The 26282-nt window shown below is 34.2% G+C and overlaps 1 protein-coding gene across 1 annotated transcript in view; it reads right to left on the reverse strand.

The window, feature by feature from the left end:
- The window catches only part of Prp8 (pre-mRNA processing factor 8), a 45234-nt gene that overhangs the window by 11730 nt on the left and 7222 nt on the right, over window positions 1-26282 (reverse strand). Inside the window, exons 5-22 of the mRNA XM_088236911.1 lie at window positions 25867-26029; window positions 22769-22986; window positions 20065-20291; window positions 17681-17825; window positions 16891-17072; window positions 16147-16353; window positions 14694-14984; window positions 12806-12998; window positions 10788-10975; window positions 10285-10523; window positions 8876-9022; window positions 7920-8070; window positions 5676-5883; window positions 5109-5314; window positions 4267-4457; window positions 2613-2748; window positions 1212-1381; window positions 718-865 (exon numbers count right to left, since the gene is read on the reverse strand). Coding sequence (XP_088093037.1) covers window positions 718-865; window positions 1212-1381; window positions 2613-2748; window positions 4267-4457; window positions 5109-5314; window positions 5676-5883; window positions 7920-8070; window positions 8876-9022; window positions 10285-10523; window positions 10788-10975; window positions 12806-12998; window positions 14694-14984; window positions 16147-16353; window positions 16891-17072; window positions 17681-17825; window positions 20065-20291; window positions 22769-22986; window positions 25867-26029 — 3410 coding nt within the window. The remainder of the gene's footprint in view (window positions 1-717; window positions 866-1211; window positions 1382-2612; window positions 2749-4266; window positions 4458-5108; window positions 5315-5675; window positions 5884-7919; window positions 8071-8875; window positions 9023-10284; window positions 10524-10787; window positions 10976-12805; window positions 12999-14693; window positions 14985-16146; window positions 16354-16890; window positions 17073-17680; window positions 17826-20064; window positions 20292-22768; window positions 22987-25866; window positions 26030-26282) is intronic.

Below are 26282 nucleotides of genomic sequence, written 5' to 3' on the forward strand. Positions count from 1 at the left end.
CGAAACCACGAGGACCAGTATGAGCAAGAAGACATATTGGCACATTAAAATAGTTTTTCAGAACAAATAAAATTTTAAAACATAAAATATCAAAAAATGCAAATGGTTGCTTACTTCTGCAGGGGAGAAACGAGGAGGGGGGAGTCTGATACTGTGTTGCGCTCCCCTCACTTCTCCCCTGCAGAAGTAAGCAACCATTTGTTTTTTTTAAATATTTTATTTTTTTTAAATTCTTTGTTCTCAATATTTTTTTTAATATGCCAATATGTCTTCTTGCCCATACTGATCATCGTGGATGTGACAGGGTTTAAAGAACACCATGTTTTTTTTTCACTAAAAAAATTGCCATTAATTGCACACACTGTTTGTTTCATTGCGACACACTACATACTAGAGTAAGAACCTATCGTTCGGGGTTAAAATATAGTAAACGCAATCATATTTACTTAAAAACAGGAGGATGATAGTGTCCACTTTTACCATATGGCCACACTCGTACTTGGAGGGTTAAATATCTCGTTTGTGCTGTATTGATTCTACGGATTACATCTATAAAATCACCTCCTCTCCGGTGCAATGACTTAGTTTTGATAATTGTAATTTATCATCAGTGAAATGTCTATCTTATTAAATCTGTTTAGTCATTTTTAAGTATATTTTGTCTAATAAATCATGCAAGCAAATCTCCGCACTAAGAGATGAACGAATTTTTAGTACCTGGAAACCAACGTAAACATTAGCCCTGTTAATAGTCGGAGACCACCATAATGTAAATCTTCTGTTAGGAATCTGATTCAAACCAGATCTCTGGGCGTTGGTTAGCTTCTTGTATTTCATGGACTCTTCGAAACCGGACGCCTTCTCCCTAAAAGTCATTTAAAAAACACATTACAAAAAATACCATTAAAATGAATGCAGTGAATGAAGTTTTGATGTGTTTGTTCAGAATGCAATTTATCTGGGTGTTTGCAGGATGTCTAAGTGTCCCGTGGACAGAATAGGAACCTGCAATACCCACCAGCACACACCACCTGCTGGTTTCAGGACTCCTGCGCTATTCATCATCACATGAAACTTATTTTTGGCAATTGGAACACTTTAAATTCACTGAACTATTTATAATTCTAAGATGTTTCTTATTTGATGGCCTCATATTTTATTATGTAAATTATAAAATGTAATGATAGTGAGATTTGGAGCCGGAGACTGACCAGAAGAGACCTTCCCAGGTAGGGAAGTAAGTTCCCTTGAAGAGGGTGTGCTCCAGAATACCCTCCACACCTCCCAGAGCCTGGATCATGTCAGTTCTGTAGTTGTTCAAGTTCCACAACTTGCCGTCGTGGCGTTGGTGGGTCCACCAGAAGGGGTTTTGCTTCAGAACCTATTAACATTCCAAAACACATTAAAGTTCATGGATTTCATGTTTTTTTGGATACTAATAATGTTTTTTAGGGTTGATGTGCTGTGTTGTTTAACTTTATTGTCAAGAATTTAATAATAAATTAAGAAAAAAATTGATAACCAAAAATTCATAATGATTTTACTACAGTAAACCCCCCGTATAACGTACACTCGTATAACGTACACTCGTATAAGGTTTTTTCCTATAACGTTTGCGGCAGTTTTTTCCTATAAGGGTGGTCCCCCGTATAACGTAGTAGGTTGACCTTGATAAACACATTCAGCGGAACTAACATTGATGACTCATCAGCACATCGCTGCTCTGTCCCACGGATATTCACATGATACAGTAAGTAAATATGTTCTACTTGGAATAAATTATGATCAAGTAAAGCGATGCACACTTTTTTTTTTACTAAAACTAAACATGTAAAAATGTTTTCTATAATTTATTAACAGTGTGTGCCATTGTTTGACATTTTTTTTTTCTCCATCACTTTGTTTGACGAGCGAGCTATTATTATTATTAGTGGTATTTGGCAACAACTAGGTATCATCTTCTTGAAGTGGTTGTAAACTATGATATAAAATAATGCATATTTTTGCCAAGAAAAATCAACTGCCTGATTATGATCCTAGGGCTGCACTATGACAGTTTTGGGGTGTGGTCAACCTTACTCACTTTCAAGTACGTAAGGTAAATACGTACTTTTTACTTTACATATAACATTACACTGAGGCATCCAGACCCGGTTCAACGTTCGCGCGGTAGATGTCATACGTATTATCTCACGATGCAGATAATACTTATTTACAACAAAAAAAAATGTTGAACTGTCACATTGAACTACTCTGCCTGCAAGTTTTGGGAAGATTGCGTCATCCCACGCGAGTCAAATCCCCCCTATAACGTTCCCCCCCGATAACGTGGTACCCATCTCAATGTTATAGGGGGGTTTACTGTATTGCCAAATGGTATGTACTATTTCTTTTTTATTTGAAAGTCAAATGATGCGTATGTAGGCAAAATCAAAATGGCAATAATTAAACAATATAATTTAATCAATATCAAATTCTCAAGTCCCCAAAAACATAATTTTGAGATTTCAAGTTTGTGTCTGAAAAGTAGATTTGAGATTTTGCATTGGCCCGATGATATAATGATGTATTAGGTACAGTGGATAGGAAAATAGATTCAAACTCGTCCATACTTGATATTGCTTGAATTCAGTCCTGATCCTCCAACCCTTGTCGTAGGCGAGCGTGTGCCGATCCTTCTGGAACAGAGTATTAATCCTGGGGATACCGCGGTCCCAAGAGTCCTCCAGATCTTCTAACGTCAAGCGTCTGTTAATGAAAAATGAAAGTATTATTTTATTGAATCAATCACCTCTCTTGAAACCCTAGAGAAACCTGATTTACAGTAAAGCATATTTTTCTTTTTAGTGATAAGAGAGTGGTCAAAATAAATCTTTAAAAAAATATATAATGAAATTAATGATCAATTTAGAAGCACTTGAACCACGACCTCTTGGAATAACAAGCTTCCATCTGACACTGATACTTTATTGTGAAAAAAGGTTTACAAATTGTATTAAATAACTGGATGCAGTTTAAACTTTTAAAACTTCCTTCAATATCCAGAAGATGGTGTTAGAGTGTACAAAGGAATAAAGACTATTGCAAATGGAGGTGTCTTCACTCGGAAACTACAATAAACTCAAATTGTTAGTTCAAACCGTGTTATTCCAAGGAGTCTATCACCCGATGACAGTTCACATGCCCTGTAAACGCCTAGACTTGCATATTCCCTTCGCAAAAATGTTCTCCAACTCTGTTGTAACATATTTTTTTATTTAAAGAAATTATTTGATAATTACGGTACAACCTCGTTTTTACGTTCCTCAATTTTATGCTTTCCCCGCTTTTTAAGCTGAAATGTTTAGGTCCCATTTTTTCCATACATTCTCATTAAAATATCCCCCAATTAACGTTTTTTACATTTTTCATAGTCCCGGTTTTACGATGAAAATTTTTTAAAACTCAGTCAACCTGTCAAAAGACACCGAGCCCCGCGCCGCCGCGTTTGCCCAAAATGTGTAAATTGTTGTCTCAAAATAAATTCAAAGTAGGTTCAGTGTAATTGATCATTTTGTTTAGTGTCTAATTTTACTAAATTGTGACATGCGATTGACGCATGAAGAATAAAGTCTTTACATCAATAAATTACGATGCAGAAAGCTTAAAAATTATAAGATACAAACATAATTTGGAAATAAGATTGTTTAAACAGTTATCATAAAAGTGTGAATCAGTTTTGCCGCGATGTAAATGACAGTTGAAATTCTGTAGTGCAATACTAAAAAAAATAATACCATATAAATCAAATTTCCCAATATTTAGGGAAAAAATCATTGTATGCATTTAATGCAAATTCAAATTTATATTTTCTTATTTTTAAGGTTAAGTACCTACATAAAATTACTTAAGCATGTATTTTTTCATTCAATCAAAAAAAACATTGATTGAAAAAATATTTTTTTTTAAAATGAAATCATAGGTAAATTTGAATTATCCCCAATTATGACTGTTTTTACCATTTTTCTGCAGTTTTTCATTTCCTCAATTTAGCGTTTTTTTGCTGCTCCCTTGAGAAACGTAAAACAGAGGTTTTACTGTAGTTTATTTTAAAACTTTGCAATGATTTAAGGCATTTTTTAATGCCAAATCAATACACCTACTATTCTACTTAAATACTTTGGGCTCTAGTTTTATTTCACATACAGAATGGTTTTTCTTCCATCTGCCTGGACACAGAATTTATATTTGCCAGACATAATTAATTTTTCAGCGCATTGTGCATACCTGTTTTGAGCATTGGCCTCCTGCCTCTTGAGTGCGTACTCGGCCCAAACTCTCTGAGAGTCGATGAACTCAGACTCCCAAGGCTGCACGTACCGATACAGATTGGGAATGAGTTGATCCTCATCATGAGACATACCGGAGCGGAAATGAGTGATGCCGACATCTGTTTGTTTGGACCACCGCAAATCAGACTGAAAATAAACTCAATATTTGTAAATCTTCCCAAACAATGTACACATTGAACTTGAAATGAATAGTTTTTTAGCTACTTGTTATACCACGCGCAAATTGCACATTGTTCAAGTCTTTTTGCTACTGGTTTTGTTGATCTTCCCAAAAACAGTAAAACATTTGTTGTTTCATATAGCATGGTATTTATAAATGCAATACACAGGGAAGAGGTTAAGAAACTGCAAGACACAAGAAACAGCATAAATAAATTATTATATTAGGACATTTATATATTATAATGTTTGTACTATTTTAAGACCTAATGAAAATAAAAAATAAAACAATGGCAATTTTTTCAACTGGCAGGAGACAGATTGTGGCCCCGTGATAATCTCACGAACTTCCAATCAGAGGACCTGAGGTTAGAACCCCGCTCTATCATAACTTGTTTCCCATATTCTAACAAAGTTCTTCATCTTCAGTTTCAATCCTGGGAGTTGGTTGGTAACAAATCTATGCATATCTTCCTTCACTCCGCTTAGTCTTCAGCGATCCTCTTCAGCTCTGTATAGGAGGTAGAGTCCATATCGTGGCAAAATATTTTCAGTTTTATTAAGATATTGAATTATACTATGAATTCGGAGAAGAGCTAGGTCTCTCATCTTCTGTACCTGAGGAATGAGGACATGCCCCATGGACAGCATGCCCAGACCGCCCAGCTCCTTTGGAGTATAGAACACAACAGGGGGGAAGCGGGAGGGCATCTTGGAGTTGAGGCCGATCTTGATACGGGTCTGGATCTTGTTCTCGCACTTCACCAGCAAGTCCAGCAGTTCCTGGGTGTTCACCACTGCCTCCCGGAAGTATGTCATCAAACCTACAACAAGGTCATGATGAGGAACACACATTTTAGAAGCAGTCACAAAATCAGATCTAAAAATGTATGTAGCTATTTCAATGACAGAGAGCAATAGACAGTGTCAAAAAACACACCAAACAACTAATGAACTGTCGAGTAAGGCGTCCCACAAGGATCAATACTTGGCCCTCTACTCTACATAATATATATTTACTAAAACTAAGAGGCACAAAGACGCCAAAGTAGGTAATAGCTGATTCAAGATTCTTCATTGACAAAAGGCAGAGGTTGGGATCGGTAGTTGTGCCAAATAGTTAGTGGCCATTTGAAATTCATCTAAAAATGCTGTTAGTAATATTTTTACTATTATGGTTATTACCAATCAGAGCAGTGTTCCACTTGTTGACGATCTTGGTGAAGGTAGTAGAACCGGATGCCATGAGGATCTGCCTAACTCGGTTGTGGAACCTGTTGAGGCTCTCATCGTCCACCCGGAGGAAGCACTGCGCCGTGCGTTCCTTGGTCACCTCGTTCTGGAGGTTCCACACTCCGTCGCGGTGCGTGAACTCCTCATGGCTGGTTCGGCACTGCAATATATCCAAATATTACTTTTGTATTCATCAAATTGCAAGTTACAAAACATTATTACACAACGTATTTATTATTCAATCTGAACTAATTGCATTTCCCTTTTTTCTATTTGCCTCTTTCACTGGGCACGCTTGCGTAGAATGAGACAAATTTACTCAATAAATAATTTATACATTTTTCTTAACACTCAATTAGTGGAATTTGTAAAACTTAAACAGTCTCGAGAGAGGATTTCTCAGCTTCACATTCCCAATTCTTCAGAAGTGACCATAGACATCTTCTAGACACCACATCATCATCTTGGAATAATATTAGAGAAAAATATACAGACATAATTGAAATATTGGGTGGTTTGATGGGAGACTGGGAAATCCTCTGTCAAGACTGTTAAAGTTTACAAATTCCGCCAACTGAGTGTTAAGAAAAATGTTGTATAAATTATTTATTAAGTCAATTTGTCTATGCAGGCATGCCTAGTGAAAGAGATAAAAAGAAAAAATATATATATGAAGCACTAACATTATGTATCCCATGGTAAATAATATAACTACATAATATTTACTTAGTAAAATCACCAAATCAAATTTTTAGTCGTTCCTGGCTGTGTCACTATGTGCTGTGTCTCTGTGCTCAATAAATGTATATAAAATATTTTTAATACTAAATAATATGCCGAACGGTTTCAGAACATGACTGCTCCTCTGTCAAGGCTTAAAAAAGTGTGTGTTTATTTTTAAGCCTTTGCAAAGGTACATGCATGCTCTGAAACCGGTAGGCAAATTAAATTAAATTTAGTGATTTTACACAATAAAATAAAATACTTAAACTCATTAAAATAGCATTATATCAATTCATTAGTTAACCCAAAGAAAATTTGTTGATAATGATCCTTAAGATAAAAATAACTTTATTTAATTTACTTACATATAACTTTGAATTATCTATCCTTACCTCTGTTCTGTATAAATACATTTAAAAATATAGATTATACAAACATCACTCTGTCAGACTTAAAATTTACACTAAAAATGTATTATGCAACTTAGTAGACATTATAATAATAAATATGTACATCTCCCCCCCCCCCCCTCCTTATCCTCTCTTCAGGCATTTTTGTCCTTATCCCGCCCAATTTACAGTAACTTAATGTTCTTAAAATTAATATTTAAAAAATCTTTGATTATTGAGTACTTGAAAATAACATTTTTATATGTATAAATTGTATGTATTTATTTGATATGTAATATATATTTTCTTTACTAACTTTGTATACTATGTGGAAATCTGTTATTAGTTCTGAGTTTATACACTATATCTGTTTGTTTACTAAAAATATGTATGTAGAACTGTTGATTTCCCTAATAAAATAAAATAAATAAAATAAACTCTTTAATAAAGATACCAGTCTCGAAGATGTCGCGAAAGCGATGAAACCGGTCACTGGATATTCCAAATTTGTGGATTAAAGTATCACTCGTGTTTTATTTATATAATAAATTTTACACAAAGTTAATTCATAGTTTTATCATACTATTTAAAGTACTATAGATTCATAAAAAGTAAAATAGATTTTTAATGAAATAAAACGAGAAAAGGTGATGATAATTTTATATTGGAATTAAAATTGTCTCTTCAGACAAGTGTTTTTTTTTTTTTTTAAATTAATAACATGAGAATGTAGATAAATTATAAACCCTTTCACATCATCCCCACCTGCCTCGTGATTGTTCATTACATTTGGCTACCTTGCATAAGGTCCAAAACACTTATACCCGTATGCAGAGACAAACCTTAAGGTGAGGAGAGTACATTCTATTGTCTTCACCTTCAGGTTATTCTCTGCATTTGAAATTAGAATGTACTTTCCTCACCTTAAGTTTTGTCTCAGCATACGGGTATTAATTTATCAATATTGAATATTCGTCAAACAGATTAGAACGATAATGAAACGTGAAAATTATAAAACACCTCATAAAATTAGAGTCGGGTTCCATTCTGAATCAGTGAAAAATAATTTGTTCAGTCTGTCTACCTTTGGTAAGATTCTGCACTCGAAGCCTCCCATATTGAAGAGCAAGTTGGGATTGTCTTTAGAGTAAACGGAAACAAAGCTTCCTTCCCACTGGACAGTGGTGGTAGATCTCGGCAGTCTGTTCTTAATGTCCCAAAACACGGCTCGGCCACTGGAAATAATCCATCACATCTTTATCAGAAAAATAATTAATAAGTTATCATATCAGTTAAAGTTTCTCTGCTACTTAAGCTAGGATTTCCTAGGACAGCGGTGCCTGTATCTTATGGCCGTAGTGAACGGTGATGCGGTGGACAGCCGTCGTAACGGTGACTAGAAAGTGTTATCAACACCATTTAACACCGTTTTCCTAGGAAACCACTCTCTAGTCACCGTTACGAGTGCTGTCTACCGCATCACCGTTCACTACGGCCGTTAAAATACGGGCACCGCTGTCCTAGGAAACCCTAGCTTAAGATGAACAGTAAACTAATAAAATTTAAAAAAAAATTCTGTTGTCTGAATATGTTTGTACAAAAAAAGCAATAATCAATAAAATAAAACCATTAAAAAAATTACAAGATTTTTTATTTATTTATTTATTTTTGCACCACAACAGGCCAGGAGGCCCAAGTACAGTGGTGAATTACATCACAAAACACCCAGGCTTGAGAAAAATCACATTTAATTTTTATGTTCTCACCGGGAATCGAACCCGGGACCTTTTGTGCGTGAGTCAAGCGTATACTACTAATACTACCAGCACGCCATTTGCAACAAACAATTGGTGTGATGATTAGAAACTTTAGACTCTTGAGTTGTCAAAAATACAAAACTGGTGGCAATTAATTTTTAATTATTATGCACTGATTTCTGACAGACGATTCCGGAGTCGAGTCGCATGGACGCTACAAGAATTAGAAACTAAGGAGGAATTATAGTGTAATAATTCATGTTATACAACAGAAATCACTTACAGGTTGACATCGTGCTTCATCAACCTCATTCTGGCGTCACGGGGCCAGCATTTCTTGTTGTTGTAGCCAACTATGTTTTCATTGTTAGGGTCGGGATGTTCCGTGAGGTATCTTTGTATCAGGTCGCGAGCCTCTTCAGCCGTGAACCTGCAAAAATATACAAATGTCAATAAAAGAGCTATAACACAAATTACATACTCGTCAAAAGGTATACAAAAAAAATAATTAGAATTTAAATCAAACACTTATTCGAGTCTACTTCTTCTTATTTGGCCTTGTTCTCCGCTGCCGGATGGAAGGCCACTTCCAAATGTTTCCACTCTTTTCTATTCCCTGCTTTTTTCATCCATGTTCTACCGACTATCGAGGCAATGTCGTCAGCCCATCTTTTTTGTGACCTTCCAACACCTCTTTTGTTTGCCCATGGTCTCAACATTATAGGTGTCCACCTGTCATCTAATAATTCTATTTATTTTGTTTCAAAAAATAAATACAATAATAGACTCAAACCAGTGTTTGATTGAATTGATTTGACTGGCCTTTTTTAACACAGCTATTTTACCAATGCTAGTAAGCTCCCTAGGTACAGAATGAAAAAAAAAAATTGTTGATGACTATTAAACTAGGCAAAAATATTTTTTTTTTCACAACTCCCTTATCATTGGTTGATTCATGTGAATTAGTGACGTCGTTCGAAGTAGTCGGTTTTTATTCAAATATTTTTTTTTTTTTTCATACATTTTCAAGAAACTTTGCCATACAATTTAATGTATTAATTTTTATAGCATGCAAAAAATCATTTTTGAATTAAATTCCCCATAGGGCTTAAGTTCTCATTGGCGATTCTGGGGATAAGAACTGGTAATGATCGTTCACTGCAGTCATTAAAAATTTTTCATTTCTAACTAGTCTTAAATTGTTAGCGTTTTGTATTGTAATCATTTTTGAAAAAATACTCTAATGAGGAAGTTCAGTGCAACGGGAAATTGAATATAAAAAATGATTTCTTACGTGCAGTAAAAATAAGAGCATTTAATTGTAGGGCGAAGTTTCAAAAAATGTATGAAAATGATTTTGATAAAAATAAACTACTTTGAATGACACCACTAGTTTTCTAAAATCAACCAATGACAGAGTGTATTGACGTTTTCGGTTAGCAGGAAGCCAACCCACCAATCAGAACAACTCACTGTAGAGAACTTAAGATATCACGGGCGGAGTAATTTAAAACTCACAAAATTTTTAAAAATCATAGTGCTGATGACGATACATAAAAATACATATTTTGATATAGTTTGATAGTCCATTAACAAAAAAAAAAACATTCTAAAAGCACTGAACTTCCTCATTACAAAATGACCACCATAAAATGGGCCTCTTTGCTTGGTGCAAATAAACAAACAACTGACCGGAAGTAGATGTGTATCCTGTCCACGTATCGGCAATAAAGGCGGATGGGGTGGGCCACCTCCGTGGGGGCGTCCTGGAAGGTGAGGAAGTCGTTGGGCAGCTGCGGCGGGCCGGCCATCTCGCTGGCCCTCTGCAGCCCGAGTACCAAGAGATCCAACACCAGACCGTAGTACTGCACCACGAAGGAGGCGAACTGGAGGCCGCGGATTATGCCATAGCTGTTGGTGTGGTTCATGTCCTGAGGAATACAGATTGGTTACTCGCCAACTAATCAATATGAAAATGCAAAACTAACTCTGAGATCACATTTTACTGCTTTTAAAATTTTATTTTCTGGCGATGATCCGGATATTTGGCAATCCGATGACTAGAGTTCGGATTAACTGACTTTTACTGTATCCTAAATTAAATTATTTCTTAAAAATAAAACTGAATAGATTAAAATGATGAAAAAATGGAAAGCATACCCAGTGAATGTCAGCAATGGTAAGTGTTCACTCACCTTGTAGTTAATGACTACATTGTTCTTGGCCGTCATGTAATCAGCAATATTATGGTCCACAATAAGACGGAGCAATCTGTTTAGCAGGGTAAGATCGATCTTCTCATATAACTTTTCAAATCGAGACTCCAGGAGGACATTACATTCTCCATCACCAACTTCCCACACATCTTGCAAATTGTTAATACCTGAAACCAGACAAAAAAAACACAATTTAATGCATCAACACATTCACTATTCAAAATAAATATACATTTATATGTAGAAAGGATGCATAAGGAAATCGGCAATCTTACATTAAAGTTACAAATAAGATACAATGTTGCAATTTTCATTAATAAAATAATTAAGGGGTTAAATCAAATAAAAAAATATAAAAAAATCTTAACTAACAATGCCAAATATATGAAACTAGAGATAAAAAAAAGATAATATTACCAATGAGGAGAAAAACAGTACAGGGGTTTGAAATTCTACAATGAGTTACCTAAAGAAATAAAAGAAATTGAAAGCCTTGAAACATTAAAAATCAATTTGAAAAAATATGTTCTTGATAAACTTTGATATAAAATGTGATGTTATTAAAACTTTATATTAGTTCTTAAGATGTTATGAACTAACTTAATAAAGCATAAATAAATATATTGTTAAACAGACAAATATCAAAGATTGTCAAGTTAAAAAAAAAATGAATGGAAAACATAAAACTTACCACTAATATCATGATACCGATGATATAAATATGCCGCTGGCGTGAGGTTTGTAACAAGGGGATAGTATAGACACATCTCCATTGCCACAACGCACACGACAGAAACGTATTCCACCCATTCCGTGTTTGGTGATCATCACTGCTCCATACAATTTGTATACAAAACTTGAGCACCATAATTTGTTCCTTAAACTTTATAAAATGTGTGTTCGTCCATTCATATGTGAGTCCCTATTAGGGCCACTAAGATGGTAGTTTCTTTAAGGACGACCACAAAGGGGAGCTTGGTTCGAGTACATTGGAAGAGTAGAGGTGGAGTGGTACTTGATTGAGACATTTAAAATTTTGACAAAGCAATATAATTATTGTTTTTATTTTATACACTAGCAGCTCTTAAGCTGATGACTTAAAGTTCACCCTTCGAAACAATACTCACTGTCGTCTAACCTACAACCATCCCGGAAGACAGTGCTAAAGGTGAGCTGTGCATTTCCATATGAAAACATCGAATTCGCTGACAAGCATGGATAACAAAATGCTGACAGCCAGGGAAATAGCAGATGACCTCAACTCCCCACTAGGAAGTTAAGATAAGATATGGACAATAGTATGTATGTAAGTCAGTCGGTTACAACATGTAGTTCAGTCTTCAGTTTCAGGTACTTCGCCTCGTCTCTCCGCGTCCTTATTGTCCACATCCACAAATCGTTAAATCTCTGTCCAATAAAGTGCAACATATATCTATACAACTACACTGTGCGATTTTAATAAGTACTATTCTATTCAGTAGGGTAACAACAAACCCCTACACACCTATCTTACGCAATCTACTTTCCCAAAGTTGAAATCAATGTTCGATATGAATTATAACCGCCATCTCAGAGGTCATTTATTAAAATTGAACACTACCTCCATCACGTCCAATACCAGAAAGAACTACCTGACAAACTGCATTGTGGAGCAATGGAATATCCTTCCCAGGAAAGTGATTGGTGCGTTCAAAAACCGACTGATAAACAAATAAAATTATAATGTTTCCTATTGTATTATAAATGTTTTATACATGTATTGTTTTCTTGCTATATTAATATTTGATATATTTAAAACACAGTTATTATATTCACACGCATCAGCTTAATTCTGCTAGTATACATAATAATTTTTAAAATTCCAATAAATTTTTAATCGAACTTAAATGACTAGTTTAAGCCAACCACGCTCTACTACACGGAGACGACGTCTTCATTCAATATCCATAAAAAAAAAATGTAAAAGATACTCGAAACATAGTTTGAAAATCGTTTACCTTGGCACCATTTGTAGACGAGCAGCGGAGGTGGTTCAGTGTCAGCGGGCTTTACCCACGGAGGGAACAGTCTTCTCTTGTCCGCCTCGTACCACAAGTACTGGTCGAGGTAGGCGTCGGTTATCTTCTCAAGAGGTTCAACATCGTAAACGGGAACCAAGTGCGAATACAGATCCATGAATTCTATACCAGTCTATAAAATATTTTAAAAAAATTATAACAAAAAAATATTTATCTTAATAAATGAAAAATGCATGTATTATATTGTTTGCCTTGGAGGGTTCCAGGTTTGATTCCGGTGAGATCACAAAAATTACATGTAATTTTTTCAAGCCTAGGCGTTGCGTGCTATAATTCACCACCGTAATTAAACCTCCTGGCTTATTGTGGCACAAAAAGTATATTTATTTATATACATGCAGTTTATTACACATTACTTGAGACATAAGTCCCAACTCTGTGGGAATAAAAGTCCTGTGTTGAGATGGGACAAGCAATTAGTTGACACAGGACACATAGGATTAGGATTAGAAACACAAAAAATAATTCAAGAAAACATATGTGGCACATCAATATGGAAAACAGTAAACTCAAACATTCGGAAAATAATATTAGAGTAAAACCCCTAAATTACGTTTTTAAAGAGATCGACAAAAATATGTAAATGGAGGGTAGTGAATAAAAAAATTCAGTGAATTATTTTTTTATTAAAAAAATTATGGAGCGATGATTGAACCATTTTTTAATATTATTTCCATAAATAATAAATGTCTGTAAAACACAATAACTGTCTTTAAAATTCCAACAAAAATGCACGAAAATGGCGGCAATAAATGTCCGCAAAATACAATAAACTATTTGATGATTTCTAGATTTTGTCTATTGATTCAGCTTACCATCAAGTTGGTATAATAATAGAGACTAGAGACTAACTTCAGACTCTTGCGCTATGAAGTTTTAGTGCGGATTGCCAATTTCTCGGTTTATCAAATTTGTATAATAATAAAGACTAGCAACTGACAGGCACCGTGGGGCAGTTGGTTAGACGGCCAACTGTGAAACTGGCGTCGCGGGTTTGATTCCCGCCAGTCGCAAGAAAACAATCCAAGAAAGATTTTTTTTATCAATTGGTCTGGGTGTTGTGGTGTATTTTTTATTAACTCCTTCCATTTCCTCTCTATCCCACCTGCTGACAAGCCTCAAAATAGAGGCTTAGCGGGTTATTCCTTTTATAAAAAAAAAAAAATTAAAAATTGACTTCAGACTCTTGAGCTGTCAAAAACAAGAAATTGGTGGCAACAAATGTCCGTAAAATACAATAAACTGTCTTAAAAATTACCAACGTTAACTGCGAGAAAAAAACTGTAAAACTGGGTTTAAATGTGCTAAAAAAAATACAAAACAGAATGGGACTTCAATAACTATATGTAAATTGCAGGAAAAAGCAAATTGCGCAGACGTAATTTTGGGGTTTTACTGTATATCTTACTGATGGTAGTTATAATTTATATAAAATATTGAAATATTTGGCCACTAAGTGAAAAATAATTTTTTTTTTTATTTATTTTAAACATATAGGATATACAGACACATTTTTTAAAAACTTGTATTTATATTTGTACTTTTCTATGAATACTATCTACAACTTATTATTTTAATTAATCAAATACATTTTTAGATTTAAGTATTTTTGTCATACACACGCATTTTGTATTATAAGGGACACAAGAGAAAATTTTACCCATAATTTGATGAACAAATAAAGACTAAAGAATAATGAATAACGCAATTGAAGTAATCCATAGGAGCAATCACCTGTTATAACCAATTATGTCCTTGTTATAACCATCGAAAACTAAAATAATATTATAATTATTTTATTTCCTACCTCTTTGAATGCTCTCTGAGTTAGCAAATGTCTCTTGATCCTGGAGAGTGCCTCGTGAGGGTTGTCGTAGGCCTGTTCTATCAGGCCCAGCTCCTCTCTCTGGCTCTGGTTGAGGCGTGACTTGACGCTGTAGGCCTCCTTGAGCCTCTCCAGCGCCAGGATCAGCAGCTTGGTGTCGTGCTTGTAGGACAGGGGGGGGAACGGGATGGGGGCGAACCTGCGGGACTCCAGCCAGTGGACACTCGTGGTGTAGATGGCGACGGCTTCTTCGGGAGATATGTAAGGACCATCCTGTAATGAAACAGCTAGTTGCAGATTTAAAAAAAAAAAAATGTGAGATTTAAATTTTAAGGCCATTTCCTTTTCGTCGTATATAACTGTGTTAGATTAACAGTGTTCTGGTCGATGAGTGATCAAAACACACATCTGAACGGTGAAATATAACTGACAAGAAGCGAAGAAAATATGGGTTTAGCTGACATTTATTGTACAAACCGCTGGCCCGCAGGCATTCTACAGCATAGTTTGACATGATAGTTTATTTTTGTTTCTGACATTTAAAAGTTGAACCCCATACAATTATAATTTGTACCTCAAACAAAGCGTCGAAAAACATAATTACCCTGGAAACCGGAAATCCGTTGCCGGTTGCAATCATGATCGCCTATGGTTGCTACAACATTACAACTATTTATCGGCTATTTCAAACATGTGGTCACATAAACCTGTGCTTTTTGACTAATTTTTTCATACATTTTTGAGAAACTTCACTGTGCAATTACATAAATGCTCTAAATTTTACCATGTGTAAGAAAACGTTTTTTATATCTAATTTCCAGTAGCACTGAACTTCCCCATTACTTAACACTTGGTACGATCAGACATATTCAGGAGAATCCGACATTTTAGTTCAACCTTAGACTATACCCTGTCTGCATAATCGAAGTGGAATGGACAATTCTGTGGCATTTAGGTAAACAGAAAATGAGCTAAGTATGCAGTTCCACTCTATAAGGTCTATGGATGGTTGGGGGGGGTAAGGAGATACAAGTTAGGAAAAAATTATTCATTCCAATATTACGATAATTAAATTGGTTAATGTCGTATAATTCGAAAGTACTATTATGTAAAAAAGTACATGTAACTTGTTTGAAAATTGCATTCAACAACATAGAAAAATCAAACATGACAAGAAACTCAATATGATTTACACCGCTTCACGTATTTCATTCTTAAGTTTATGCATTTAAAGTGTATTCTGAAACAGCAACCAAGATTGCATGTTAAAGAAATAAATCAGTGAGAAATTTTAAATGGCTCCCGTACATAATCAGCTAATAGTGACTCGTATTTCTTAACCTATATGCCACAGAATTATTCCAGTTTGAAAAGAAGTTCTTCAACTAGAGACAAGTAGCGAAAAGAACAGAAAGATTTAATGAAACTAACAAACCTTGAGGTAGTTGTGTTGCCTCTCCTGCTCAGCCTTGAGGTAGAGTCTGGTTAGGCGTCCGAGGTTCTTCTTGCAAACTGTCTTGTCCACTGTCGCTCCTCTGCGGATCCTCTCCCTGTTGTAGTGAGCTGTGTTGGTCCACCAGTCGGCCTTCATCTTCACGTAGCGTAGGATCATGTTCTCTATGGGGGTCGGCAAACCCGGTACCTGGAGAAGAGGTTCTTCGGTTAGTGGAATTATTATTTAAAAAATAACAGAGTCCCATGATTGTGAGATATTAAAAAGAAAACAAAAAACAACGAGAATCGGGCTAGTGTCTCGGACTCACGGCTCAAAGGTCCGTGGTTCAAATCCCACTCTACCCCAACTTGATTCCCATTTTCTAATAGTGAGTTATTTACAACTTGTTGAAAATGACCCTTAAAATTAAATATTTGGGTAAACCATATAAAAGGCAAATATTTATTTTTCTAAAAAAAAAAACCATTCATATTTATCACTGTCCACAACAAGGCAGATAAAGAATACTGTTCAGAGTGTGAAATAGAAGCAGAATACTTCCTTGTGTTTTAAACTTTATGACTACTACTATAATAGATAATATGTGCTGTTCCTTTATCAGCACAGCACAAACTATGGCTTGCATGCACCAATGTCTCGATAGTGTCGCATTGTACACCTGAGTGCCCTATGCACCATTAGATGGGGTGTTTGATCTATAGTGAATATATATATCTTATTTACCTTCCATGGAATATTGGCCTTCCAGCAACGCCATGCTTCCGACAAGTGCTGCAGGATAGTTCTGGCCTTGTTCTGCTTGATTCCCTCAGGCATCATGTCCACTATATCATGCATAACCGACGCCCTCAACTCCAAGTCAAAGTGGGACTCCACACGCTGCTTCGTCACAGTCTTTGCCACTCCTGAAAGATTTATATAAAAATGTTCAGTTGACGGATATTTCAACATACAAGAATAAGAGCAACACTGGGGAAAATGCTTGAGGAAGTGAAAAATGTATTTTAAAAAAAACATTAATACATTCAAAAAAATTCTGGATTAAAGGTAAATAAACTGCCATTTTGTATTTTTTCAAACAACAATCAATCTATCATAAATGCGAAAGTGAGATTGCCTGTTAGTGTTTCTTTAACGTCGCAACAGAACAACCTATCAATGTGATTTTTTTGCAAAGGGCTGGCCTGAGAGCTGACAAATATTACATGTTATTTTTTATTCTGAAAAACATCTCACTCCCTTGCGAAAATTCTTAATGGAAAAATGAATTTATATTAAAACAGAATAACGATGCTACATAGCCATAGATAAACGAATTGTCGTATTTTTTGCATAGCGATAGTTAGAGGACTATCAGGAAAATTCTTATTTTTAAACGACAAAACTAATAATGTCGATCTACTGTTTTCAATAAATGATGTTACTATAAATCAACTGTTTTCATTTTAAAACTCAGTTCAACTAACTATATTTTTATAAGAAAATGTTTATTGACTGCGGAAATTAATGGTACCTTTAGAATGTCGTCCTTCAAATTGCCTGGACAGAAGATTTCCAAGCCACCTCTCCAATAATGGTGTAATTCCTCTCATGAAGAAGAGCCACACTCTCCAACCGGGCGCCCAGATACCACATCCGGGACCCTTTGATACTGGACCCTGTACACAAACAAACAAAAATCACGGTCAGAAAATACAACATAGCCGGTTAAACTGTGAATCATTTATTTACCATGTTCAGAAAGCAATTTATCTGGGTGTTTACGAGATAGCTAAGTGTCCCATGGACAGAATAGGAATCTGCAATACCCACCAGCACACACCACCTGCTGGTTTCAGGACTCCTGCGCTATTCATCATTGAAAATTGAATTAACGGTTTTATTAACTACATTATTAATATGCAATCAAAAACATTGAAAATTTTTCCTCGTCAAACGAAAACACAACAATTTGAATTGCTGTAAAAGACTAATTATCTGAAAATGAAATATTAATGCAATTTTATGTCATGTTTCATTAAATCGACCTGTTAAAATATTTGATCATAAAATATCATTTTTTTATAAAAAACAGCATGTATGCACTTATTTATTTTGGTGATTATAACATTCAGCATGAGCATCGAGGAAGATATATTTTTTAAAGGAAATACCATAGAATTAAGAATAGTCCAGAAACCGCATACGCACATCAAACAGAAGGCGACTAAACTACTCATAAATGAGTAGGTTTACGTTTTGACCAATTAGTTTCTTTGTAGACGTTGCTCAGTACGCAACTCCTGATTTGAATTCAACTATGCCGTGTTGTGTCCTTTTAAAGTGTAGAAATACTTCTAGGATCTTAAAGAAACAGGATGCAATCACATTTCATGTGTAATTAGCAAATGAATGTGTATGTAACAAATGCATTACTTAAAAATTGAATTATTTTTGTCAGATTGTTGAAGAAACAAAATGGAAATTTCGTTAGTGTTGCCAGGGTAGTAATTTTTTTTTACCCTACTTTGCTGATCTGATGAGAGAACTAATGAAAATTGGATCTCGGATTAAACAACTCTATCGTGGACATTTGACCGACATTATCTTTAAAATATCAAATATTTAACATGATATAAAAATATCCATTTTATGTAAAATAAAATTTGTTTTATATTTTAAGTTTAAAGTTCATTGATTCAATTACTCTTATTAAATGACCCTTTACTTATCTACTCTGTTGTGTCAATCAATATTTCCGCATGCACATTAAAATTTTAGAGAAATTAACAAATTGCTTTTTTAGATATGTTTGTAAGCAATTATTATAATTTTCAATAGTGACAATATCCGATGGCGATTGGATTTAAAAAACCTTCCTCTGGTATAACGAGTAATACTTATAACAAGCAAATTCGGTTGATCCCGTCTTCCTCGTAATAACCAAGTTCGACTGCAGATATTTAAAAAAAAAAAAAAAATTTTAAAGTGTTGTACATGGTTTATAAAAAATTTCGTATCTAATGATTTTTGCTTTTCAATCTATAATTTAAGACAAATTAGCCAGGGGAGAAATGAAAAAAATCGTATTACTTATGGTATTGTACATTTCACCATAGATTGTTTCATTTTTAAATACTTTTTTCATCCCCCAAGGAGTTCACGAAATGAACATATTTACAACAACACAGATGGGGAACATTTTACAGGAGAGAATGGTCTAAACATTTACAGGGCTTAAGTGACCTGTCATTGGCTGGTTTAAGTAGCCACTTTACATACTGTTTACACATGTTTCTTCAATTCTTCCATTGGTTAATTTTTGTAAAGTTAAAGATCTAAAATCTTTGTTACTAGGCAACGTTTGGAAATATTTTTTTACTTAATAATATATAATATAGGTACTTCGTCTTAGTTCAAGGGGGCGATTACAATTGGAAGATGCGTAATGGTATAGTCGAAGATAAATTCTCCCGAGCGTATCTTCGAGTTTTGGGGTACATCGATACCTATCGAGGACACCCGTACCCCCCAGTACACATATATATGCATTGGAAGAGACAAAAAAAACATCTTCCAGCGAGCACTTGTTGCTTTATTTGTGATTTATTCTAATTTTAAATTATTTAGATGCGGCAACTTTTTGTACAGAAGTCAATTTGAAATATGAAAAAAAAAGTCAATTTCAATTTCACATTGAGCGAAGATTAAATTTGACAATGAAGGCAGCAGTGACACCATCTAGCAGTAAAGATTAGAAAATTTACTTACAGATTTAGTTACAGATTATTTTGATCATTTGACTTTCTGACACTTAGGAAGAAATGATGACACATTGAAAAATAAATAATATTACCAGGTATATAAATGAAACTGAAATTATTTTGAGATGCCGTAACTGAATAATGATTAACTCACCGTGTTGAATCTGTAGTAAATGAGATGTTTGAGATCCTTGCACATGCGAATCTGTCTCATGAGCTTGTACTTGTATCTGTACATTCCCGTTAGCTGTCCTACGTGAGAAAATACGTACTGCAGCCCGTCAGACAGTTGGAACGAGTCCACATTGTTGAGGCGGTACTGGACGTGAGAGTCGATGATCAGCTTGGTGAGGCGAAGTATCTCGCGGCAAAGATGAAACGCTGAAAACATTGTATTTTACTGATCGAATCGACATTCAATTCGTAACTTTGTACAAAATAATTAACTATAATTTCAGGAGAGCACTCCGCCCATCAAGAGGTCTGATACAAAACTGATATTATAAATACAGAATACTATCCCACCGGCGTATTATTCAAACTTAGTTTCCATTACTGCTTTATTTGTTTAGACTACTGTTACATCGTGAATAGTATCCTGATTTTTAATATTAAATTTGGAAGGAGTGCTCTTCCGAAACCATATTTGTGATATTTAAATATAATAAACATTAATAACACAAAAACATAAACAAATTACAACGGGGATGGAGAACATTTAAGAGTAGGTGATATGAAAGTCTAGGCATTTACAGAGCTTATGACCTGTCATAGGCTGGTTTAAGTGGCCACTTTACACACTGTGTAACATTCACATTTTGCCTATGTTACAAAATCCATGCTTCTTCAATTCTTCCATCTGTTGGCTTTAGTGAAGTTAAAGAGCTGAAATCTTTATTGTTGGGAAGAGATTCATCGAATCGAATTATTTCACATACTAGGCAACGCCTGAAAATAATTTTCCAATTCTTTAAGTTCTTCGACCAGTCGGTTTTACTGCATAAAAACAAAAACATTGTATTTTATTAAAGTTATTTAATAAAATACATGACAAGAAATATTAATTTGTTTACATTTTAAAAAACATGTTATGGTTAATTTTTTTTTATTATTTGATTTAATAGCATAATTATACATTTTTACAATTGAAAAAAATTTCACTTGTTATATTTTTACTAAAACTAAAATCCCACCAAGCCACTTTTTGTAGCTTGTTGGTGAAGATTATATTTATACTGACTTAATAATATTATTTACATTTATAAAAACAATGAATAACATATAAAAATTAACAGCCGGAAAGATCAGAATAAACATGTTTATACAAATAATAATATATAAATTTATTTTTTAAATACAAGAAAATATATGAAAAAATAAAATATTTACACCTAAGCTACTATTCATATATAAACTCTTGATCGAGTAGCTACTCTCTTATTTTGCTCTTGTTACAATGTGAGTTAAATTTAAGTTATTTTGGTAATAAATTAAAAATTCTAGGTACTAAATATTTGAGAGTTCTATTTCCATATTTATTACATACTTTTGGTACTACCAAGCCATCATTAGACGTGAAGCGTGTATTATGGTTATGTTTGAGAGGAAACTTGAATGAATTACTATGAAATTGTTCCAAAATGATGCAAAGCCACAGTAGTCCTCGAACAGGTAGAGTTTTGATTGTTTTGTACAGGAGATCATTATTACTTCTTTGTTCGTAAATCTCTGCAGGTACAATTCGCTTAACTATAGAATACTGTAGACCCTGGATCATTTTAATATTAGTTTTAGTCGAATGTCCCCACGACTTTATACTATATCTTATTATTGATTCTACTAAAGAAAAATAAATAATTTTAAGAGTGATTTTAGGCAAAATAAAAGATAACTTATAAAAAGTACTCACAAGAGTCCGCAATCGATCACAAAGTTTAAATATATGACGATCCCATTTAAAATTATGATCAATAAAAATACCCAAATACTTATACTCCTCCACAAATTCTATGAGTTCACAATTACAATTTTTTATTTCGCGTTGTAACTGTTTCACGTTACAGATAATATGCCTTGCCTTATGAAATTACAAAAGATTTGGGTAAAACAGGAATAGAGCCATCAAAACATGTGTTTTTTGGTTCATAAGACCATCTTCCAGGGTCCTGGAAACATTTCACACACAACAACTGTTTTCATCTGCCCATACACAGTAAAAAAATCATTTATTAACCTTTCCATTACTGTCCTAAAAACATCCGCTCGTTACGGTTTCTGTGTAGACATTACACGTGCAAAAATGAGATTTTAAATTGAAAAAATGTAATATTCATAGGCAATTGCTTCAATTATTTATATTTGAAGTCAAATGTAATAATATTTTAAATCTAACTGCTAAAAACATTAGCTCATGCTATCAGCACGTGTAAAAGAACAACCCCTAACGAAAGTCGGGTAGCTACTAACCACAGATTACATATACTGCTACTAACAGGCGTCTGGGAGAAGTACTAGAAACGTTGCTATTCGCGCGTGTGACACATAAAATTGTCTCTCTCGCTCCCGAATATACTTCTAGGATTACTATTTTTACGCAACATCTGACACATTGGGAAACTTTCTATTGTATTGGTAATTTATCTCCAATTTTTGATGAAATTATTTTTCTGTTCTCAATAAGCATTCATTATTTATTTTTAAAAATATTTTAACTGATACGCAATAAGAGGAATACCGAAAATCTCAACCCATAATTTATTATATTTATGGAGATATTAAGTTATAAGATGCAATGTGTACTAGCTACACATCACCGGGAGGGGAGAATTAAGTACAGTAAAAATAATAAAATCTCTCACCATTTCCGAATCGAGACTTCTTCCTTTCCTTGGTGGTGAGTGTCTTGACGGGCTTGAGGTTGAAGTTGTAGTCAAGGTGGAGGTAATTGAGGTTCTTGCGGTGGATGAGCAGGTTCAGCATATTGTAGCCCTGGCGACACACCTGCAGACCGGCTTCCACCCAGTCCAGGGTTGTAGTCTGGAAGAACTTGGTGGACTTGAAGGATCGGAATAGATACCTGGAATTCAAAAACATGTTTGAATATTTGCCTTTTTTATATGCACCACAACAGGCGAGAGGGCCTTGTCATAGTAGTTAGTAGTGAATTTATTTATTTATTTTATTTTATTAACATAAACGGCAAATCTGCCTTTTACAAATATTTATAATATTAACATATTTGGCTTAATATATATTTTTTTTTTCAAAAGCATGAATATTAAAAACAAGATTTATAAAAATAAAAAAAACTCACACCAAAAATTATACAAGATTTCTATTTAAAAAAATAACCTAAAAATTATAAAGCATATTCAGTAGAAAGTTTAAATCATAAAACATTCTACAGTAAAACAACAAGAAAATCATAAGTACTGTTTCACACAGCTAGGCAAAGTGAACAAAAAATTGTATATGAGATGCATGAATAAATAAATATAATTACCATTCTACATCTTTGAAAAAGTTCAAAAGGTTTGTTCTATAGGAACAATACCCTACACTAAATATATCAGATACGTGGGAATAACTATTGCAGAGTTCATGAAGTATATTTAATACTGCATTACAAGTATACACTGTCCGTGAATAGTTGCTACAAAACGGTGGCACCTGTCTAGTCATTCATAATTATACCACAGAACACCTCATTATCATCATTCTTTTATCTACTCATTATGTAGCAATATACTGAAGGTAAAATGATCAGTCTTGCAGTTCCGGTACCAGTCCAGTGACTGAAATATCGCTGTGCACTTTTAAATTAACATTTTATTTTAAAACAGCGGGTAATATTGGTTGGTTGGAAGAAATTGGCATTTGGCAATAAGCCCGCCAATGTACAAATAACATTATGTACAAAAAGTTAAATAAATAAAATATTGTTTTGACCTTTTATACATTTTCTGTCTGTAAAGTTTTTTTATCTGTATTCTCATGTGTATGAATTAATAAAAAATGTTCAGTGTCCTCGGCCCGAGTTACCCAAGTGAGGGTACAACACTTTTTTTTATTTTATAAAAAGTCAAAATTAATAAATAAATATCAAAAGAAACATTAAAGAAAAAAACATCATTTTGAGAAGGGAATATGGAAGTCTAGGCATTTACAGGGCTTATGACCTGTCATTGGCTGGTTTAAGTGGCCACTTTACACACTGTGTAACATTCACCATTCTGCCCAAGTTTGAACATCCACATTTCCTCAACTCTTCCATCTGTTGACTTTTGTGAAGTAAAAGAGCTGAAACCTTTATCACGTGGGTGAGATTCATCCGGCTGAACCAAATCACCTACTAGGCAACGCCTGAAAACAATTTTTCAATTTTTATACTTCTTCTTTTACCAGGTAGTAATTCAACAATGTTTGATTCAGCCGGATGAATCTCACCCACGTGATAAAGGTTTCAGCTCTTTTACTTCACAAAAGTCAACAGATGGAAGAGTTGAGGAAATGTGGATGTTCAAACTTGGGCAGAATGGTGAATGTTACACAGTGTGTAAAGTGGCCACTTAAACCAGCCAATGACAGGTCATAAGCCCTGTAAATGCCTAGACTTCCATATTCCCTTCTCAGAAATTTTTCCCTCTCTGTTGAAATAAATTTAAATATGAACAACTCCCTAGGGAGGAAATCCAGCCAGTCTGCAAGCATTTGGACATAATCAAACATTGTTGAAAAAAACATCATGCTGTTTCTTCGTAGAAGTAGGTAGAGGATAGAAAGTCATAAAGAAGTGTTTTTTAGTAGTAGCATTTTTTCATTTCAATATTACAGGTAAATGTCTTTTGACACTGGGGTTCCGATCCGAGAGACATCGGCGTAAAATGAACACAAATATAATGGAAGATAAAAGATTAGGTTCCTTGTCAAAATTCTAAGAACAATCTAACAAATCCTATGTAATATATATTCAAAATAAAGTATAATGTATTTAATAAATACAGTTTTAATTCGTTTACAAAATAAATAATAATCTCTTGATATAAATAATGATTTTTTATAATAAATACTAACTCACCAGTTTGTCGGTACATACTAAATTTAATTCTCACACTTTTTTAAAAAAGCATCCAATTTCATTTGCTTTGATTTTGCTTCCTTTCTTGCGGAATCATAGCATAAACTACAAATATTTTAACATTCCTTTAATTTTAATAATAATAAAATAAAACATATAATACCTTTTTACTTTTCTTAAAAACTAACTCGGAAACAATTTCACACACACAATAGGCTGCTCGCGTACACGGTAAGAAAATAAAACAATGTGTAAAGGTATGTCTGCTATTAGAATTGCGGCGCCTACTGTCGTCTGGTGTCGGCCGAACCGGGGAATCCCACACCGGCTCCAACTGGCGTAATTGTAAATCGGCGTAAATCGAACTGACACAAAATGACGTTTACCTGTATCATATATTATATTTCATTGTTATTAGACCAAATAAACTAATAAATAAATATCACTCAGTCTTTGCTTACAGACTTCTCCTTCTCAAGCGTGCCAATTATCCAGGGTTTGACATGTCTCTATTTAAATATTTGTTGGATTTGATCATGCCATGTCTTTCTCGGTCTTCCTTGTTTTCTGCATCCATCAACATTTGCACCGTAAATCTTTTTAGATGTTCTTTCGCCATCCATTCGCTCCACAAGTCCAAACCAACGCCTTTCTTAATTTTATCAATAATGCTGAGTCAGGAAAATCTCTTGGACCACAAGCAAATAGTGAAAAAAGGCACTGCAGTGGTACATCAATAATTGCAATGTATCTTAATTATTTGTAACATAAAGGTAAGATGATTGGTTTTAGGACTAAGATAATATTATATCATTGTTAACATTTTTCGTGAATGGTTTTACAAATACTTAAACATGCAATTTAAGTAAAAAATGTTACCTTTTTTTCTGTGGCTTGGGCGCCCGGTGTTTGAGAGAATTGAGGACATAGTATTTGAGAAGCTTCTGGTAGGACACTCGCACCTTAACGGGTTGTCCTGGTGGACAATGCTCCTTGTACCATGTCTTTACTATGGGGACATCGATGGCGCGGCGGCATCGACCTAAAAATCATATTATTTTCTTTCAAAACTAAATAAGGTGAAAAAATGACATATTAATTTTAAACAATAATCAATATTATTTTATAATTATGAGAATTTCAATGAAATTTTCAGTGATTCTTTTACTAATCTAACTCATTTCCCCAAACTGAATACGTACTATCTAAGATAAATGAAATAGTAGCTATTTTTTTGTTAAAAAATTCTTGGGATTTTTTGTGCAGTCTTAGCAAATAGGCTAGAATCAAAAAGG

This window comes from Micrasema longulum, unplaced genomic scaffold (assembly GCF_059751315.1).
Source record: "Micrasema longulum isolate JH-2025_06_02 unplaced genomic scaffold, ASM5975131v1 h1tg001618l, whole genome shotgun sequence".
Taxonomy (NCBI): Eukaryota; Metazoa; Arthropoda; class Insecta; order Trichoptera; family Brachycentridae; genus Micrasema; species Micrasema longulum.